Below are 19,186 nucleotides of genomic sequence, written 5' to 3'. Positions count from 1 at the left end.
ATCTGCTCTGGTGATTCTGGTCATAAGGGGCGGGGGCAGGAGGGAGATGGTACCAGGGCTGGTACCTCTGGGAGTTCTTGCTTTTATCATAGGTCTGGTCTGGCATCGCATCATAGGTCTGGCTCTGGGCTGTGTCTTCCACCTTTATCCTTTTATAAATCCTCACGGTCCTCTTAGGAGTGGGAGTTATTATGAACTCTCTTCTCAAGATGTGCGTAGTTGAGTTCCCATCGTGGCTCAGCGATTCACGAACCCAACCAGCATCCATGAGGACAAGGCTTCGCTCGGTGGGTTAAGGATCTGGCATTGCCGTGAGCTGTGGTGTAGGTCGCGGGCGCAGCTCGGATCCTTCGTTACTGTGGCTGTGGCGTAGGCCGGTGGCTACAGCTCCAATTGGACCACTAGCCTGGGAACCTCGATATGCCGCGGGAGCGGCCCTAAAAAGACAAAGAAAAAAGAAAAAGAGATGTGTGTAGAGGGTTGAATTGTGGTCTTAACCCCGGAAGCTGTGAATGTGACCTTATTTGGAAAAAGGGTCTTAGATGCCATGGAGTTAAGATCTGGGGACGGTGTCATTCTGGATGATCCAGGTGGGCTCTAGATCCGACGGCAATTGTCCTTATGAGACAGACACGGAGACACAGAGGGGAGATGGCCGTGTGACGATGGGGACAGAGGTGGAAGGGATGTGCCCACAGACCAGAGGACACCTGGGGCCACCAGAAGCCGGAAGGGGCCAGGAAGGACTCTCCCCAGAGCCTTCAGAGGGAGCAGCTCTGTCCACACCTTGATCTTAGACTACTGGCTTCCAGAACCGTAAGAGACCAAATGTGTGTTGTCTTAAGCCACTTGGTGTATGGTAACTCGTAGCAGCAGCCACCGGAAACCAATACCATGAGGAGACTGGGGGTCAGAGGGACAGAGCCAGGCCACACAGCTCTTAACTGCTGGGTACTCTGCTGCCCTGAACATGACACTGATTTTCGAAAAGTGACCTCATTTCCACCCACTGGGACAGAAGTTCTCAGGCCCAGGCCTGGAGGCTTTGGGAGACTTTGGACTATAGACAGCAGCTCTGGGCGTCTCAGGTCGTGCACGAATAATCACACCAGGTGCTCCTACTGACCACTTACCAGGCAGCCTTAAGTTCTTTATAGAAACACTTTGTTTTAGTTTATTTTTTAGGGCCACACCTGCGGCATATGGAAGTTCCCAGGCTAGGGGTGGCATCGGAGCAGCAGCTGCCAGCCTATGCCACAGCCACAGCAACGCTGGATCCAAGGTGCATCTGTGACCTACATCGCAGCTTATGGCAATGCTGGATCCTTAATCCACTGAGCAGGACCAGGGATGGGACCCGTGTCCTCATGGATATCATTGGGGTTCTTAACTCACTGAACTACAATGGGAACTCCTAGGCAGACTTTCAAATGGTGACTCTGAGGAGTTCTCTGGTGGTGAAATGGGTTAAAGTTCTGGCATTGTCACTGCTGTGGCTCAGGTTGTTGCTGTGGCACAGGTTCGACCCCCTGGCCTGGGAACCTCCGCATGCCACAAACACAGCCAAAAAACCCCAAAACAAACCCATGGTGAATTTGATGTTATGTATATTTCACTTCAATCTTTAAAAAGAACCCTTTGGAAAAGGCGAGGTAGAAATGCTTTGTACGGGGTACCCTGATGTGCCCAGCCCTACGTGTATAGCGTCTCAGTGGCACCCCCGGGCGGGAAGTATTGTTCCCACTTCACAGGTGGGGACAGCCAGGCTCCTGGGGTTTCTTGTTCCCCTCGGGGCAGTAAGGAGGGCAGCTGGGCATGGATCTTGGCCATCCTGGCTCCGGAGTTCAGGCCCTTCCCCCGCCACGCAGCCCCAGCACATGACCCAAGGAGGTTTTTGCTCTTTGGCTGTAATTTATTCTACCTGTGGCCGGAAAGTGCAGTGGCAGCTTTGCCTGGCAGAAATCAACAGGACGGTAGTTGGTTGAAATTTTTTCAAAAGGTGGGGCCTGGGGGTGCAGGTGGGAAGGGAAGTGGAACAGATGGGGACGGGGCGGGAGCACCTGGTCTTGGGTGGGCGCTGAGATCCTGGGAAATCGCCGTGAGCAGTGGCATCTCTCAGCTCCTGGTTCAGCTTTTCCAGGGACTAATTTCCCCAGGGAAAGTGAGGCTCAGGGGACAAGCCAGGGCTGAGGGCTCTCCATCTCCACTCTTGTGCTTCCCCTTGACTCTCCTAGCTCACAGTTCTCGAAGACAAGCTCTTCCTGCCTGGGCAAGAGGCTAGCGTTGCAGCCCCGGCTCTCTGGGGCTTTTGCTCGTGCTCTGAAACAGACTGGGTAGAGCTGATTCCCACGGGACCTTCTGCACCAGTGCTTGCCGAGGTCCTCTGGGTCACAGCCCCTGGCAGGTCTCTGAAGGCCACAGGGAAGTGAGGGGGTAGGGACAGGGTCTGCTTGGGACAGCTCTGCAGGTAATTCCAGGGTCCAGGGGGCAAGGTGTCAAAATCAGCTACAGGTGTTTCAAGATGCTCCAACTACGGCATCCAAGTTTCTGAGATTTTGCTTTTTCTCCAAGGTCACCTGGTGGTTCAGATGCAGGAGGCTCCTGAACTTAGTTGAGGCCCCCAGACTAGGTCCTGCTCCTCCCGTAAGACACACTCTTAGGGACAGCTGTGAGGTCCACCCTCGGAAGAGGCAAGAAAGGGAGGCCTTTGCCCCTTCTGCCTACAAAGTAGACCCAGAAGAGGTTGTAGCTGGGCTGGGTGGGACAACAGACCTGGCGCAAGGTCAGTGCCACCTTCCATCCGGCCGGCTGCCCTTGACCTGGGCTTTCCCAGTGGAAACATTCCCTCTGCCCAGGAATATCCTTATCAGACCAGCAGCTGTTCTCCAGCCCAGGAAGAAAGGTTTCAGACAAGTGTTGGCTTTCTCTTTTCCTGTAGGAAGGAAGGAAGGAAGGGATGAAGGAAGGAAAAGAAAGAAGAAAGGAGAAAAGGAAGAAAGAGAAGAAGTAAGAAAAAAGAAAGAAAGAGAAAGAAAGGGGAAAATGTAGAAAGAAGGAAAAGAAAGAACAAAGGGAAGGAAGGAAGAAAGAAAAAGAAAGAAAGAGAGAAAGAGAGAAAGAGAAAGAAAGAAAGAAAGAAAGAAAGAAAGAAAGAAAGAAAGAAAGAAAAGAGAGAAGGAAAAGTCAGAGCCCCATGAGGACCCAGAGGGCTGAGCTGGGGCAGGACTTCCCCTGAGTACCCCAGTAGGATGCTGGTGGGCGGGGGGGGCTGCCTGCCAGCACCTGAGCCCCGAGAAGCCCTCGGAGAGCCCTCAGCGGCTCCTCCAGGCTTGCTGGGTCAGGACATCATTTGTTGACTCTAGAGCCCAATCCCTAGCTCATGATTTCCTCCTCCCTGGTTGCCATGGTCCCGCACAGAAAACACAGCAAACTCCTGGCCCCGGGCAGCTCATTTATTTCAAATATTCCTTGCAGCTGGCCTCCAACCATGTTTGGGTGTCTGGACTGGAGCATGAACTAATTGCTCTGTCTTCGGCCCCCTCCCCAGCTCCCCCGGCATACTTTATGGTTCAGTAAATCCACATTCCTCATCTCGCCGCCGAAGAGGAGCGGGAAGCCGTGCGGAGCGGATGGACGGCGGAGGGGGAGGGCTCTTCCCAACGACGGCCGAGCCCCAGAGCCGGCTACCTGCTCGAAGGAAGGCAGGGTATTAATTACAACCACATGGGCCTGTCTGAAAGATGGTTTTATTAAGACAACTCCCTTCAACACAAACCCGGCCCCCCCAGACGTCTCCAGCAGCACAAAGGCCCCCATTTTCCAGGGGCTTCTAGTGCCCCCGCCCGTCCTCCGCCTCGGCCTGACCCTTCTTCTCCCCCCGCCCCTCCCCTCCAAGCGAGCTGGAGTTCCAACTGCAACCCAGACGTGAACTCCAACCTCAGAGTAATTCAGCCCATCCCCTTCCTCCAACTGCATCTGGGGAAGACGTCTAGGGGTTCCTTTTCTCAGTAACCCCCTCTTGACCTTTGGAGACCTTCCCCGGGAAGAATGAACATTTGTCAGGAAGTTGGTTTCGGAAGGTCTGGCCCGTTCTCAGACACCGATTTCAATCCAGGAACTGCCATGTTCCAGAACAGAAGTGCAGGAGCTATTAAACATTTCTTTGCACACTTGCTCATCTGCCCTGCGCTGCCTCAAGGCCGGATTGCACTCTTTGCTTCCGTCCTACTAGACAGACCCTGCCGTGACTGCTGTCTTGCCGAGGCTCATCCGAGATCACAGCTCTCGAAGGTCGGAGCAACATCTGAATCCAGGCCTGACTTGGGAAGCCATGTTCCCGTTGCTGGGCCAACCGAGAACACCCCTGCAATTTCCCTTTGCCCTGCAACTTTTCCAAAGAGCTAGCACAGTTGCCAGCAGTGGTCTCCAAACTCTCTTAGACAAGGACACTTGGGGAGTTTGAGAAAATAGCACATTCCTGGGCCTGGCCCCAGAAAGTTGATACGGTCCATCTCAGGCGGGGCCCTGAGATGGACTTTTCCTTTTTTTTTTTTGGCTGCACCCACAACATGCAGAAATTCCAAGGCCAGGGATCGAACCCGAGCCACAGCAGTGACAGCACTGGATCCTTAACCCGCTGTGCCACAAGAGAGCTCCTGAGATGAGCAGTGTAATAAACACCTTCCTGGTGGTGCTGACGCAGGTGGTCTGAGGAAGGCTGGCCAGGAAACTCCCAGAGAAGGGATGTGGGACCTTGGTTCCAGGGCTCCTGGGCCCTCAGACCAGGACTTTTCCCGGCACGACCAGATCCTGACATGCCTTTAGAATTAAAAGTGTCCCCAGGGAGCTGAATGCACTTCTTGTTAATTCTTTGGAAACTAATCATGACATGTGATTCTATCTGGTAAACTTGACTCTTCACTTTATCACTCACCAATCTTCTAAGCCGGAATTTCCTGCCTTCTCTGCTGGGGTGGGGAGTGGGGGGACTCTGCCCACAGCAGCTGGCAGAATGGGTTCCCTCAGCATCACTGGGCACTTGGCTCCGGGGACACAAAGATGGACCAAGGACCAGCCCTTTCTGCTGGGCGCCCAGAGCTTGGGCTCTGAGCCCACCCCTGGGCTCCTAAAAGCCCACAGTCAACTCAACAAGCCAGAGAATCTTTTCTTTTAATTTTTTTTTTTTTTAACACCCTCACCTGTGGCATATGGAATTTGCAGGCTAAGGGTCAAATCAGCCACAGCCCGGGCACTGCCATGTCAGATCCTCAACCCACTGAGTGAGGCCAGGGATGGAAGCCACATCCTCATGGATACTAGTCGGGTTCTCAACCTGCTGAGCCACCATACCAACTCCCAAAGAATCCCTTCTCCTGGGTCAGCAAGTTCCTTACTCTGAGCTGCAGACTCATGAACTTGCGAAGGGATGGGGCTATTTCTAGGGGCACCCTCCCCCATTCTCCTCCTCTATCTGGGGCTCCAGCTGGCATCCTGCCCTCTGCTAAGGGGTGGGGTGGGGGGTTGCCCCACTATCTTTTACAAACCACGGACCCAGGAGGGGTCCCTCAGGCCCCCTGTCCTCCCCCTAAGGCACAAAGAGAGACTTCAAAATGTTTTTTGTATTTTAATCAACTTTCCTTTATTCGGTTACTGACTATTATCAACCATCATAAAATAGATTAGGAATTTCAAAACTGTACAGGCCACAAGGTTCTGGGCTGCGGGGAAAGAAGGGTGGGGCAGAGGTTCGGGGAGCTGGGGGGCTGAGGTGCAGCGAAATGACCAGGAGCCCAGTGATCTGTCCAGCGTCTGCGGAAGACGGCTGGGTCAAGGCGCTAAGGCTGGGATCCGTCTAAATGAGACCCTTTCATGTGCAACATTCATCAGAACCTGACCCACCCTGAAAGAGGAGTGAGGAAAATCTTTCCAAGTTTTACAGGTTAGCTTCCCCCCACTCCCTGGGAAAAAAATTAAAAAAAAACCCTCCAAATATAATAAGGGGGTAATTTACACTCCTCATCCAGTCTTGGCACCAATTTTGTGCTTTAAAAAATATACTCCACTGGAAGACGATTTTTTTTTTAAAAAAAGATACCCAACAGCAGCTGTTTAAAACATAATTCTTACAGACAAATATATATGCATATATATTAAACATTTTAAACAAATAAAGTCATCTATTGTACCTGTACAGAAATGAACAGAAGGCAGGTTCTCGGGGAGCTGACTTGGAGACAGAAGAAATGGTGGCTGTGGTGGCAGGTGCTGGGGTCTGCTACGTGGGGGGCTTGTGCAACAGAGGGGGTGTCCCTCTCCTGCTGGCTGCCCACCCCACCCCACCCTGCCCCTGTGGCTCTGGGGCACCATCAAGACCTGGGGCCGCGCTACTAGGGCCCAGAGCCCGGATGGGGCCCCAAGCAGAGACGCACACTGGCTTTTAGGACACGTGACCTCGCTCCGGTCTCCCTCAGCCTGCCCGGCCCCTGGCCTCTCAGGGGATGGGGACCCACCCATGCTCCTGTCGTGGTTTGTCCCCCGGGAAGCCAGGGCTTCTGAGAAAGCACGTGGCAAATCTCAGGTAGGAAAGCAAAAGCCCACCCCCACCCAGACGCCCATGGACGACGTGCAGGGAGAAAGGCACGTGCAGAGATGCGTAAGCCCGAGCGGTAAGCGGCCGCCTGGAGAGACCCGGGGAGCTGCCGCCTCCGGTGTAGACGGGCCCCCCAGATGCTCATATTGCACATGAGGCTGATGCTCCCTGAGGGGGCCCCCTGGGACTTCGGAGCAGAGCCCCCTGGAAACTGTAGGTCAAGGGATGAAAACAGACACCCTTGTGTCCACGTGGGAACACACCACAGTCACGAGCCAGCGAAAAGGACAGGTACGGCACACCCGTCCTGGGGAGGGGCAGGTGGAAGAGAAGCGACAGATCACTCCAGAGAGAGGGTGACCCACACCAGGTGTCCTTTCTAAATGGAATAAATAAATGGCTTTTTTGTTATTGGTAAAAGAATAAATACAGGATACGGGGGCACCCGCAGCCAGGAACTGATGCTGCGTGCTCACGTGCCTGCGGAAGTTCCCATTTCGGTTTCTGCCAAGGTGGCTGCAGTGAGGTGCTGATGTCCTGAGCTTCGTCTGCCGTGGCTGGGCCCCGCTAGGCAGGCACCAGCCCTCATCTAAGCACCTCTAGCACCCTGGGGATCCGCTCTGGGCACCAGGGCACCTCCCGCCAGCCCCGCCACCGAGGGACCCAGCAGGTGGGGGAACAGCCCAGGCCACCCCGAGAGCAGATGGGAGCTTGGCGTCGGAGTTTGTTCTCTGTGTCTTTTCCAAGGAGGGACGGTGAGACGGCACGCGGGGAACTCCTGCCCGTGTCCGGACTTGGACAGAGGGGCCCGAGTCCAGAGCTGTCTGGGTCCAGTGGGGCAGCCGGGGAGGATGAAGAGGAAGAGCAGACGCTGGGCCAAGGCAGGGGGTGTGGTGGTGGCTCAATAAGTTGGCACCAGGGGGCTGTCGTACTGGCGGTCCCGGGTGGAGCATCACTGGTACAGGAGGTAGGCCTTGAGAGAGGCGGGCAGCGGTAGCGTGTGGATCTCACCCAGGCGCTCCTTCCCCAGGGCCCGGCGCACTGAGCGGCGGCAGAGATCCATCAGCGGCAGGGGCTCGGCTGAGGAAACCAAGGGGAGACAGAATTAGTACAGCGCTGGGTGGTTCTGGAACAAACCAAGTATCCACAACAGCAATAGCATCGTTAATGCTACTTTAACACACAGATAACTAAAGTTAACTTTTTGTAGTGGTGGTGGTTCTTTTTGGTCTTTTTAGGGCCACACCCACAGCATATGGAGGTTCCCAAGCTAGGGGTTGAATTGGAGCCACAGCCGGCGGCCTACACGACAGCCACAGCAATGCCAGATCTGAGCTGCACCTGCGACCTACACCACAGCTTGCAGCAATGCTGGATCCTTTAACCCATGGAGCAAAGCCAGGGATGGAACCTGCATCCTCATGGATATTAGTAGGGTTCTTAACCTGCTGAGCCACAACCAGAGCTCCTCATTTTACATTTTAAGTGCATTATTAATCACGAAACACAGCGGACTCAGTGGACCAGGCCCCTCGGTAAGTCCTCTGCAAACACTAACTCATTTAACTCTCCCGGTGGTTTTTTATGAGTGATTTAATAATCACAGGGAGATACCACCATCATCATCCCCATTTTACAGAGGAGGAAACTGAGGCACAGAGTCCACGGAACTTGCCCAGGGGTCACAGCGTGAGTAGGAGATGGAGCTAGGATTCCAACCCAGGCTAGAGATGTCCCTGCTGTAACCCACCAAACATGCTTTCAGTGCATGGCTCCCCCCCCAGGGGGGGCACATAGGAACCAGCTCTCCCCAGCACTATCCCCAGTACCCCCAGGACAAGACCCCACAGAGACTTTTGGGAGGGCAATTGTTCTGTGTTAACCCAGCTGCTCATGGGTACTCTTCTTGTCTCCGTGTTACAGCCAAGGGTGCTGAGGTGCAGAGGGGACCAAACAGCAGGGTTACAGGTTGGGAACCACATCCAGGTGCCTCAGGCACCTCTGTCCTGGTGTCCCCAGAGCCTGGCTTCCTGCAAGAGAGGCTCTGTGCAGTTTGCATCTGAGATAACTTCTCAGCTCCTGCAGAAGCCAGGAAGTCATGCCCTCCAAGGCCCTGGGGGGCACAGCGGGCCCTGCTCACCCCGACTCCCCAGGGCTGGCTCCTCCTTGCTCTCATCCCAGAAGCCACGTACAGGTGAGCACACCTGAACAGCTTGGGATTCCCCCTACAGTGTTATGGATATGCAATGAGCTGAAACGAACGGGTGTGTGGCTTCATCCATGGTCTCCTTCGTGAGCAAAATAAAAGTCAGGCAAAAAAACTGAGAAAAACCCCAGCATTTCCCTTGAGATCCCATCCTACCAATAGAAACTAGGCCAAAGTTTTTTTAGCATTCACCAAGGTGTCTCAGAATATTAAAAATACCATTTAAAAATTCAGGTATAACACTACTATATATAAAATACATAAACAACAAAGCCCTACTGTCTAGCACAGGGAACTATATTCAATATCTTGTAATAACCTATCACGGAAAAGAATCTGGAAAATACATAGATATGTATATAACTAAATCACTTTGCTATTCACCTTAAATTAACATGACATTATAAGTTAACTGTACTTCAATTTAAAAAAATATGCAGGGCAGGTCCTGCTGTGGCACAATAGGATCAGCAGTGTCATTGGTCGCAGCTTCCATTCCTAGTCCAGCAGAGTGGGTTAAGGATCCAGCATTGCTGCAGCTGTGACATAGGCCACAACAGCTATGGCTCAGATCTGATCCCTGGGCTGGGAACTCCATGTGCCATGGATGGCCAAACAAACAAACAAACAAAAACAATGCAGGGAGAAGAAATAACGTCACAACGAAAAAAAAATTCTGGTATTGAAGAGCAAATCTTATGGCTGGAGGCATTGGAGGAAATGGGCAGTGACTGAGGGACAGAGGGGTGATGAGCATGATCTTGGATGGACTACAGCCATGGTGGCACAGCCATGCTTAAACTAGAGGCCACTGAATTGCCGACTTTCATGGGTGAATAGTATGGCATGTGAATTATATCTTAATAAAGCTATTATTTTTTAAAAAAGAATACATCTTAGGCTTGATAGTGCATTAACTAAATTCCAGGCTTTAAAAGAAGACAAACACCGGCTCTTAACTCCCAGGAGCAATCACAGGAGATGGGATTGAAGTGGTAAACGTTTTGCATGGAAAGCTTAGAAACAAGGCCTTTCCTGGAGGTGGAAGGATGACTAAGGGGAGCCCTGCCTGGAGGCAGGAGGTGAACTCAAAGACCTTCTGTCCTTGCCAGTCAAGGATTCCCCAGACTCGCGGAGGGTCCGGCCAGGATCCTCCCACCTGCCCACCCGCAGAGCCCTGGGTCTCCCTCACTTCCACCCCGCACAGCAGCCTGACCTGAAGCAGATCGCCCCCTCTGCCTGGGTCTGTTTCCCCGGCTCTAAGATGAGACATTGGACCTGGTGCAACCCAAAGTCCCATTGGCTGAGCTCCTGATGGCCAGCGATGCTGCACAGTGGCTCTCAGCCAGACCTGCCATGGAGGACTGAGTGGTCCTCTGAGCGATCAAGGTGGGGACCTCAGTTCCTCTCCCCTACTCAGAAGCTCTCCTCCATCCGCCTCCTGCAAGGACCAGACTCAGCCTCCACTAGAAGCAGCCGGTTTTCCCCTAGTGGCCGAAGGCACTTGAAAAAGCATTAAGAGCCTTTGACTGTGATGGAGAGCCCTGCCTGGCTGTGGAGGAAGGGCTGAGGGGAGTTCCCATCACTAGCTCTTGGCTACAAGGTTTGGTTGACCTCAGTTTCAGGTCAATGCACCAACACTCTCGGGAGGAGAAGTTTCTTTTTCTTTCTTTCTTTCTTTCTTTCTTTCTTTCTTTCTTTCTTTCTTTCTTTCTTTCTTTCTTTCTCTCTTTCTCTCTTTCTCTCTTTCTCTCTTTCTCTCTTTCTCTCTCTCTCTCTCTCTCTCTCTCTTTCTTTCTTTCTTTCTTTCTTTCTTTCTCTCTTTCTCTCTTTCTTTCTTTTCGCTTTTTAGGCCTGCACCTGTGGCATATGGAAGTTCCCAGGCTACGGGTCACATCAGACCTTCCACTGCTGTCCCACACCACAGCCACAGCAACGCGGGATCCGAGCTGCATCTGTCACCTACACCACAGTTCATAGTAACAATGCATCCTTAACCCACTGAGCGAGGCCAGGGATCGAACCCTCAGCCTCATGGTTCCTAGTCAGAAAAGCAAAACCATGATGTCTGGGGTCACGGTCTGATTGCAGAGACTAAGCAGAGGCCGCAGAATCGGATGCGGGCACCATGCCAGGGAAAACGTCGGTCCCACAGATTCTGGTTGGTTGCGAACAGGACCCAGGAGGCTTCGCCTGACCTCACGACTTTTCAATGTGGGCTGCAGGATCTGCACCCAGCACCATCCACACAGCTGGAGCCCACATGAGGCCTCTGGTCACCATGCCACCTCCAGGAAGCCGAGGCGCCTGCTCATTTACATGGTTTATATGAATGAGAGGGGGTGGCGCCGAGTGCAGCTCAGGCATCAGGAAGTGAAGCCAGTGCTATTTTTGGGAGCAGAAGGTTGAGGAGCTGGACGAGGCCATGCACCCCCCATCCGCATCTCCAGGAAAAGTGGGCACCTGAGGTCCTATCTGAACACGCACGGCTGGGGCCATCTCCCAATTTTCCAAGAGACGCGCTGGGGCCCCAGAGCCAGGCACTGCTCAAGGGCTACGTGAATAAACTTCGGGTCTGTGAGGTCAAGGTTGAATGTCTCAAGTCAGGAAGTGCCTGGTTCAGCAATGTTCCCGCTCGTCGCCTCCACGGCTCCCGGGACTGGCCTCGCGCTCACTCTTGCAAGCCGCTTGCAGTGAGACGGTTCCAGGAAACGGATTCTAGAAAGTCACGGGGGGGAGGATCCTGGGCCATGTGCGTATTTTCCCCTTTACATTAAGCAGTTTTTATAAAAAATAAGCAAAAACCCACTGACCCTTTGACCTCGCCAGCTGGGAAGGATGCCCGACCCCTGCTCAGGTAACTACAGGAGCAGCGGGTTCTCTGCCCACCCCTGCCCCCCACCATTGAGAGCCTGCTGTCCTCTTACAAGCAGACTTTGGCGGGGTGGGGGGAGTCTAGAACACCCCCTGCGCCCCCCCCCAAGACCTCTCTCCCCTAGAAGGAGCCCCCTGTGACTGGTGTCCCAGACAAGGTGCTCCCCCAGAGCCCGGCTGGAATGAGATGCAGGAAGGAGCCAGGGTCTGGTGAGGGCGGCCTGGGTGGCCGGGAGGACCCCAGGAGGTCACCAAGTCAAAAAGCAGGAAAAGAGCTGACCCTTCTCTGAACCTGCACTCACGACACACCACACCAAATTTATCTGGGAGCCAAAACGGGAGACTTGGAAAATATGCTGAACCGCAGGGAAGTGCTTCCTTAGAGGGAGGCGCCGTTAACAGCAGTGGGGGCAGGGAGGACCCAGCGGTCAGGGACTGGTCAGGGACGGTCCCCAGGGCGACAGCCAGTCTGCTGCTTGCGAATGGACCTTGCCCTCCTGTATCTCCAGGGAGCGCGTGGCCGGCAGGCCTGGGGCCCACGCTGGGCCCTGTCTCCCCACTAAGATGGCCAGCTCTGCCCCTGCAGCCCAGAAAAGAGCAAGATGGCACGGCAGCTCCTCTGCTTGTGGTCTCAGCCTCGTCTCAAGCCTCCAGGAGGAGTGAGAACAAGAGGCCTGTGACCTGAGCTGGCTGGACAGTGGGGGAGTTCCCACAGGGACACACCACCTCTGCTCGGGGTCCCAGCCAGCTCAGCCCAGGGGCCCAGCCCTGGGGCAGGACCTCTGCAGGGGAGGTCGACCTGGTGGCAGGGGGAAGCAAGCTGGGAGGATGCAACGCCCACCGCAGCACCGGGGAGGGCGCCCAGACCTCTGGGGACTCTGGCTGACTGGCTCCGCACACAGCTGCTCCCTGCTGAGGTCAGGACCTGGCGGCCCCCCGTGGGGTGGAGCTGGGTGGGGAAGCAGGGAGCAGACTTCCCAGACACCCCCAGGCAGCAGCAACGGGTCCGAACCACCTCCGAGACGGCAGGAGCAAAGCTCAGCCCAGGCCTGACACCAGGAAGATGTATCCGGCCTGAGCTTCTGCCTGTCACACCCTGCTGCCTGGGTGGACCCCAACATTCCTCCTGCCTCAGCAGCCCTGGAAAGTGAAGCAAATCCCCCTGGGCAGAGGCCTCGGGCGCCCTTTGACCTCATCCAACAGATGCTCCGCCCTCTGAGCGCTGGGCTCCGTCTGTCACTGCCTTCTCTCCCCCACAGGTGGTAGCACAGGGAGGGGGAGGTATTGTGGGGAAAAGCATCCCCCCTCCCCCCAATTCAGGACCAGCTGGAACCTCCTCCACATGTGGCCCTATTTGAAACAGGGTCTTGGCAGCCATAATTAAAGATGAGGTCACACTGGAATAGACTGAACCCTGATGCCAGTGGCTGGTGTCCTTTTAAGAGGATAGGAGTTCCTGTCGTGGTGTGGCAGAAACGAATCTGACTAGGAACCATGAGGTTGAGGGTTCGATCCCTGGCCTTGCGCAGTGGGTTAAGGATCTGGTGTTGCCGTGAGCTGTAGTGTAGGTTGCAGACGTGGCTCGGATCTGGCATTGCTGTGGCTGTGGTGTAGGTCGGCGGCTACAACTCTGATTGGACCCCAGGACTGGGAACCTCCATGTGCCACAGGTGCAGCCCTAAAAAAGCAAAATAAATACATAAATAAACAAATAAATAAATTAAATAAAAGTTTATTTTAAGGAGTTCCCGTCGTGGCGCAGTGGTTAACAAATCCAACTAAGAACGATGAGGTTGCGGGTTCGGTCCCTGGCCTTGCTCAGTGGGTTAAGGATCTGGAGTTGCCGTGACCTGTGGTGTAGGTTGCAGATGTTGCTTGGATCCCGCATTGCTGTGGTTCCGGCATAGGCCAGTGGCCTCAGCTCCGATTAGACCCCTAGCCTGGGAACCTCCATATGCCGCGGGAGCAGCCCAAGAAATGGCAAAAAGACCAAAAAAAAAAAAAAAAAAATTATTTTAAAAGAAGAGGATAGACTCGGAGTTCCTGCCATGGCACAGGAGTTAAGAATCCAATTACAGTGGCTCGGGTCACTGAGGAGGTGTGGGTTCAATCCCAGGCCCAGTGCAACAGGTTAAAGGATCGTAGCTATGGTTCAGATTCAATTTCTGTTCCCAGAACTACCATATGGCATGGCCAGAAAAAAAGAAAGAAAAAAAAAAAAAGACAGATCCAGGAGGCCACGTGATGACAGAGGCAGAGATTGAGCGATGCATCTCAAGCCAAGGAGAGCTGGCATGTGATGGACTCTCATGGGACAGACTCTGCTCAGAGCCCCCAGGAGGGACCAGCCCTGCCCACACCTTGGTTTCAGACACCTGAACTCCTGATCTGGGACAGACACATTTCTGTTGCTCTGGGCCGCCTGGTGGGTGGTCATTTGTTCCTGCGGCCCCAGGAAACGACCACACCACCCTCCTCTGGACACCAGCCACTTGCTCAGGCTTTTGAGCCCACCTCACGGACGGCCTTTATCAGGGTCCCCAGGGATCGCCTCACTGCCAAAGCTGATGGACATGTACGGGACCTGGCATCCCTTTGTCCTTCTTGAAGTCCTTTCCTCACTGGTGTCCAGGACACTGCTCTCCCCTCCAGCCCCACGGCCACCCCACCTCTCCCCCCGCCTCCCCAGAGCTAATCAATGACACCCCCTGGGGCTCGGCCTCAGCCCTTTCCCCCTTCCTTCCCTTGGTGACCTTACCCAGGGGTCCCAACTTTCAGCTCCATCCCCACAAGGGTGACTCCTCCGCTGACCACCTTCCTAGACCCTGTCCCTAGACTGGCAGAGCCACCAGGCTGTGTCGAGTAAGCATCTCAGATTTCACCTCCCCATCCCCGAGGCACCCACCACGGCCCCAGCCCCTGTCACCCTCTCTCTGGATGGCCATCATGGCTCCTCAGTGGCTTCCTGGTGACCGCTCTTGCCCCACTGTCCATTTTTGGGCGGGGCCATGCCTGCAGCACGCAGCAGCCCCTGGGCCAGGGATTGAACCTGTTCCTTGACAGCGACCCAAGCCACAGCAGGGCCAACACGGGATGCTTAACCGCTAGGCCGCCAGGGAACTCCCCCACCATCCATTTCTACTCAGCAGCCAGAGGGATCTTTCTAGGACACGAGATGTAACATCCTGCAGCGGCTAGAGAGGCTGTACCACCTCCCAGGGCTTCCCAGCTGCATCTGCCCATCAGCCAGCAGCGCAGAGAGGGGCCCATTCATGTCTGGCCGGGAGTTGCGAAGTCAAGGAGCCAAGGGGGCCCTGGCGCTGCCTGGCCTGACGGTGGGGAAGGAAGGTGCTCATCAGACCAAGAGCATTGGGGGCTCAAGGCACTGGGCACTTCCGGTGCCCCCCAGGGTCCAGCTCAGGGGTGCGCTTCTCAGAGCTCGTGCCCAACCCCTTTGAAGTTTCCCACACAAGAAAGATCAGGAAAGCACCCGACCTCCCACCGGATGCAGAGCTGACAGGGCACCTGCCTCTCAAGCCCACCTGTTTTGGCAGAACCGCCGCCAGGCCTCGTCCTGCGGGGCAGGGGAACGGTTCGGCTCGTGCGTGCCCTGACTCGCCACGGGGAGCAGGCTCCAGCCCCTTGGACCTGTTTCCTGGCAGAGAGTTTAACGCCCGCTCTGCGCAGATGGATGAGTGACTTGTCAGGCCTGCTGCCTCATCACCAGGCCTCTGAGATGGCTGGTCTCCCCAAGCACGAGCGGCCCTGGTCCCGCCAGAGGCAGGGCTGCAGGGCCAGGGTCCCCTGAGACCCCAGGTCCCAGGTTCCCATCCCTGCGTGGGGCAGACGTGGCTGTGGACTTTCTACCCTGTCGTCAGGGGAGAGGAACTCACAGAACTCGCCCTCCTGGTTCCCTGGACCAGGTCTGAGGTTATGTCCTCAGATGTGTTACCTGCTGGATGCACACCTGGCTGCCCCTGCCAGGAGCCCCACCGCCTAGGATGCTGGGCTGCACAGGTGAGGCAGACGCCCCGCCTGGCCGTGGGTTCCCTGTGATGACCAAAGCCCAGGAGGGGCAGCGAGGGGACGGGGGCAGGGGAGGCTTCTAAGGAGAAACTCTGTTAAGAGTTTGCTCTAAGGCCCTGCATCTTTTTTCTGGTATCTTCCCAAGACTGAAGTGGGGAAGAGGAGGAGTGGGAGAACCTGACCATTTGGGGGCTGTCAGACCAGAGGACACGCCTGTGCTCCTGACCCCCCGAGGGGCCTCACCCAGCCTGCAGGAGGGTTAGATCTTGAGGCCGCAGGCCAAACCCACCCCTTAAAGCCCATCAGTGCATGAGTGGACAAAGCTTTCCAGCCCAGCCCCGTCCAAGGTGAGATTGTTTTTTTTCTTTTTAAGGCCGCACCCATGGCACACGGAGGTTCCCAGGCCATGGGTCGAATTGGAGCTGCCGCTGCTGGCCTACACCACAGCCACAGGCACGCCAGATCTGAGCGGCATCTGCGACCTACACTGCAGCTTGCAGTACTGCTGGATCCTTAACCCACTGAGTGAGGCCAGAGATGGAACCTGCATCCTCATGGATACTGCTCAGGTTCTTAGCCTACTGAGCCACAACAGGAACTCCCAAGGTGAGATGGTAGAAGGGACCCATGGAAGGTGCGGTCAAGCCCAGGACAGACAGTTCTGGAACCCTGGGGTCTCCCAAAACCCTGGGCTCCCACAGAGCCACAGCGCAATCCACTTCCCAGACCAGGGCAGTGCTGCCGCATGTAGGCTATTTTCACATGTGGTCTGAGAAAGGCCACTCCCTTTTCCAAGGGGACAGGTGGACACTGCTGCTGACGCAGCCTCTTTCTAATCCCGGTTCATCTCTCCAAAGGCCTCCTGACATCATGACTCAAAGAGGCCCTCTCAGGGCACTGTGTCCCAAAGGAGCCCATTCAGAAGCCTCTGGCATCAGGAAAGACAGACCCCAAACCTACCTAATGAACGAGAGACTATGGGCTTTCCCTTACATGATGGGCCCTAGCAGCCCTAAGGCCGCAAAGCTCAGCTCAATAACATGCTGGCTTTCGTGCTAGAAGGTGGTCGACTGCAGATCAAATCTGGAGGCAGGTCAGCCAGAAACAAGCCATATCTACCAAGGACCGTCCACCTACCCAGTCATTTATTCATCCACCCACCCACCCACTATTCCATCCACTAATATCCATCATCTGCTCACAGCAATCCAACCATCTATCCATCCATCCACCCTTTCACTCCCTATTTACGCATCCATCCACTCACATCCATCCATCCATTCGCTTATTTATTTATCCATCCATTCATTATCCATCCACCCACCCATCCATCCATCCACTCATCCATCCATTCATCCATCCACCCACCCACCCATCCATCTACCCGTCCATCCACCCACCCATCCACCCACCCACCCATCCTTCCACCCGTCCATCCATCCATCCATCCACTCATCCATTCATTATCCATCCACCCACCCACCCATCCATCCACCCGTCCATCCATCCATCCATCCACTCATCCATCCATCAATCCACAAAGTGCTGCCAGGTAATCTGACAGACTCTGGCTATAAGTCCTCACTTAACCAGAGGCAGGCAAGACCGGCCTCTGAGGATCTACACACTGGGCTGTCTACTTAAGACATTTAAATTTCGACAACTGTCAAGCTTCAACTGGGCCCAGCCAGGACCAGGGGGACACGGGGCGTGCAGGGACCCTGCCACCTCAGACAGCACAGAGGACACTTACGGTCAAGTCCATTCAAGTAGCGCATGCGGATCTCGCAGTGGCCCCAGACGGCACTCACTACAGGATACAGTTTTTTGCCCTTGAGTCCCCGAAAAGCGACTCCCATGTACTGTCCATCCACAATGAAGCTCAGGGTCCCGTCGTCCATATCCAGGGCCACCAGGAAGGAGTCAGGGACAATGAAGGTCTCGTCCGGCTCCAGAAAGGCCGGGTACGTTTTGCTCGGCTGGTTTTTGCCGTCGTGGTAGAGCCGATTGCGCCCCAAGTCCCAGCCCCAGGACTCGTGGTTGTTCCCCACGAGTGTCGTGTACCCAACAGAGTGCAGGGGGGCATCTGCCGTCGCCACCCCCACCACGGCGTGGGTGCCCCGCTGCCTCATGGCCCACGTGATCTGCCACACGTGCAGCCCACGCGTGTACCCGACTTTGCCCCGGATGGCGTCCGTGCTCTGGGCCACCGGATGCCGGTGAAAGATGAGCTTGTCGTCCTCCTTCACGAAGACGTTGAGCGAGCGGTCGTTGTTGTTCCAGGAGTGGAGCAGCTGGACGTCGTAGGACACGGGCGGCATGTCCAGCAGCAGGTCCAGGCGGGTGGGCTTGCAGTAGTCCAGACCCTGGAGCTCCTGCTTCAAGGGCCGGTATGTGGGGTCCCTCATGTCCACGGTCTTGATTCCTCCAGTGACCTTCTGTCCCATGTTGGCCTCCCGTTTCACCTGTTCACCAATGTCCAGGGCAAACTCATCAATCGCGGGGCCTCTTCTCCACGGTTCCAATCAGGCCGGACAGCACTCCTAAGGGAGCTCGCCAGGCGGCCCCTGCATGGCGTGGAGCGTTGGGGACTACCTAGGGGATGGAAAGAGAAACAGGAGGTGGGTGAGCAGGTGCGGCAGAAGGGGCCGTTAACCCGGAGGGCGAGGTTCCCTTTCCGCGGGCACCAGCAGCCTGCTTCCAGGCTCCCATCACACCTGACGGGGGCGGAGGGCAGAGACACAGGTGAAATTCCCTCCTACCCCCACAGCCAGGTTGGCAGACAGGAGGCGAGTGTCTGCCCTGCAGTCTATGAAGACAGGTGGCCTCGGGGGTAGGTGTTATACTCAACTGTGTCAGACGCCCAGCCTGCCACTCATGAAATATCTCATCACAGCTTCCCAGGGCAGAAAGCCAAGCTGGCCTGGTTCCGAGGTCGGTGTGGCGCGGTGGGCACCTGCCCTGGTCAAAGCGAGGGGAAGCCCCCCCTCCGCCCCCACCACCCCGCCTGCTGTTTGCGGGGAAGGTGGATCCTTAAGAGGCAGCAGAAGCTGAATGCGAGGTCAACTCCAGCCCCTCCTCTTCTCCAGTACAGCCGCTCGGAAGACGGAGCACCGGTTCACAGCAGGGAAGGGAAGCTTGGCGTGGGCATGAAGCTCTTGCCTCAGGAGTCCCCGAGGCTGGCCCGAGTCAGGTGGGCACGAAAGCTCTCGCCGCCACCCCCCCATCCCCCAGGTAGTGCTGGACCAGTGGTTAGATGGCCACGCCCTCCCAGCCGCACATTTCAACTAGCAGCTAATGTTTGGCTCCTTGGGTCCCAGGAGCCCATCTGGGGAGGGCATCTGCCTCCAGGACCTCAGTCCTGCCCTGGCCTCACCAGCCCTTGGCTCCTTTAAGGGAGAGCGAAGCCATGGGTCGGAGGGCAGGTCTCAGTGCCTCTGTCTGGCCTCTTCATCGGGTCACAGGGAGAAGGGGGCTGCCATATGGGACTG

At 55.6% G+C, this 19,186-nt stretch overlaps 1 protein-coding gene across 3 annotated transcripts in view; it reads right to left on the bottom strand.

Moving 5' to 3' along the window:
- Positions 1–1,891: 1,891 nt before the first annotated feature.
- Positions 1,892–19,186, bottom strand: part of SPSB1 (splA/ryanodine receptor domain and SOCS box containing 1) — a 69,900-nt gene continuing 52,605 nt past the window's right edge. For 2 of the 3 annotated variants that reach the window (XM_021095289.2, XM_021095290.2), the window contains exons 2-3: positions 17,449–18,290; positions 5,613–7,669 (exon numbers count right to left, since the gene is read on the bottom strand). In XM_021095289.2, coding sequence (XP_020950948.1) covers positions 7,542–7,669; positions 17,449–18,142 — 822 coding nt within the window. In that variant the 5' untranslated portion in view covers positions 18,143–18,290 and the 3' untranslated portion in view covers positions 5,613–7,541. Of the gene's footprint in view, positions 2,933–3,561; positions 3,688–5,612; positions 7,670–17,448; positions 18,291–19,186 lie in introns of those variants that run through there. The other variant, XR_014807021.1, reaches the window with a different exon arrangement.

The sequence above is a fragment of the Sus scrofa genome, chromosome 6 (assembly GCF_054392235.1).
Source record: "Sus scrofa isolate SSC_HxYL_T2T_F1_AM1 chromosome 6, Sscrofa_HxYL_maternal_Yorkshire_Landrace_v2.0, whole genome shotgun sequence".
NCBI classification, from domain to species: domain Eukaryota; kingdom Metazoa; phylum Chordata; class Mammalia; order Artiodactyla; family Suidae; genus Sus; species Sus scrofa.
This window is presented reverse-complemented; position numbering and strand designations above follow the sequence as displayed.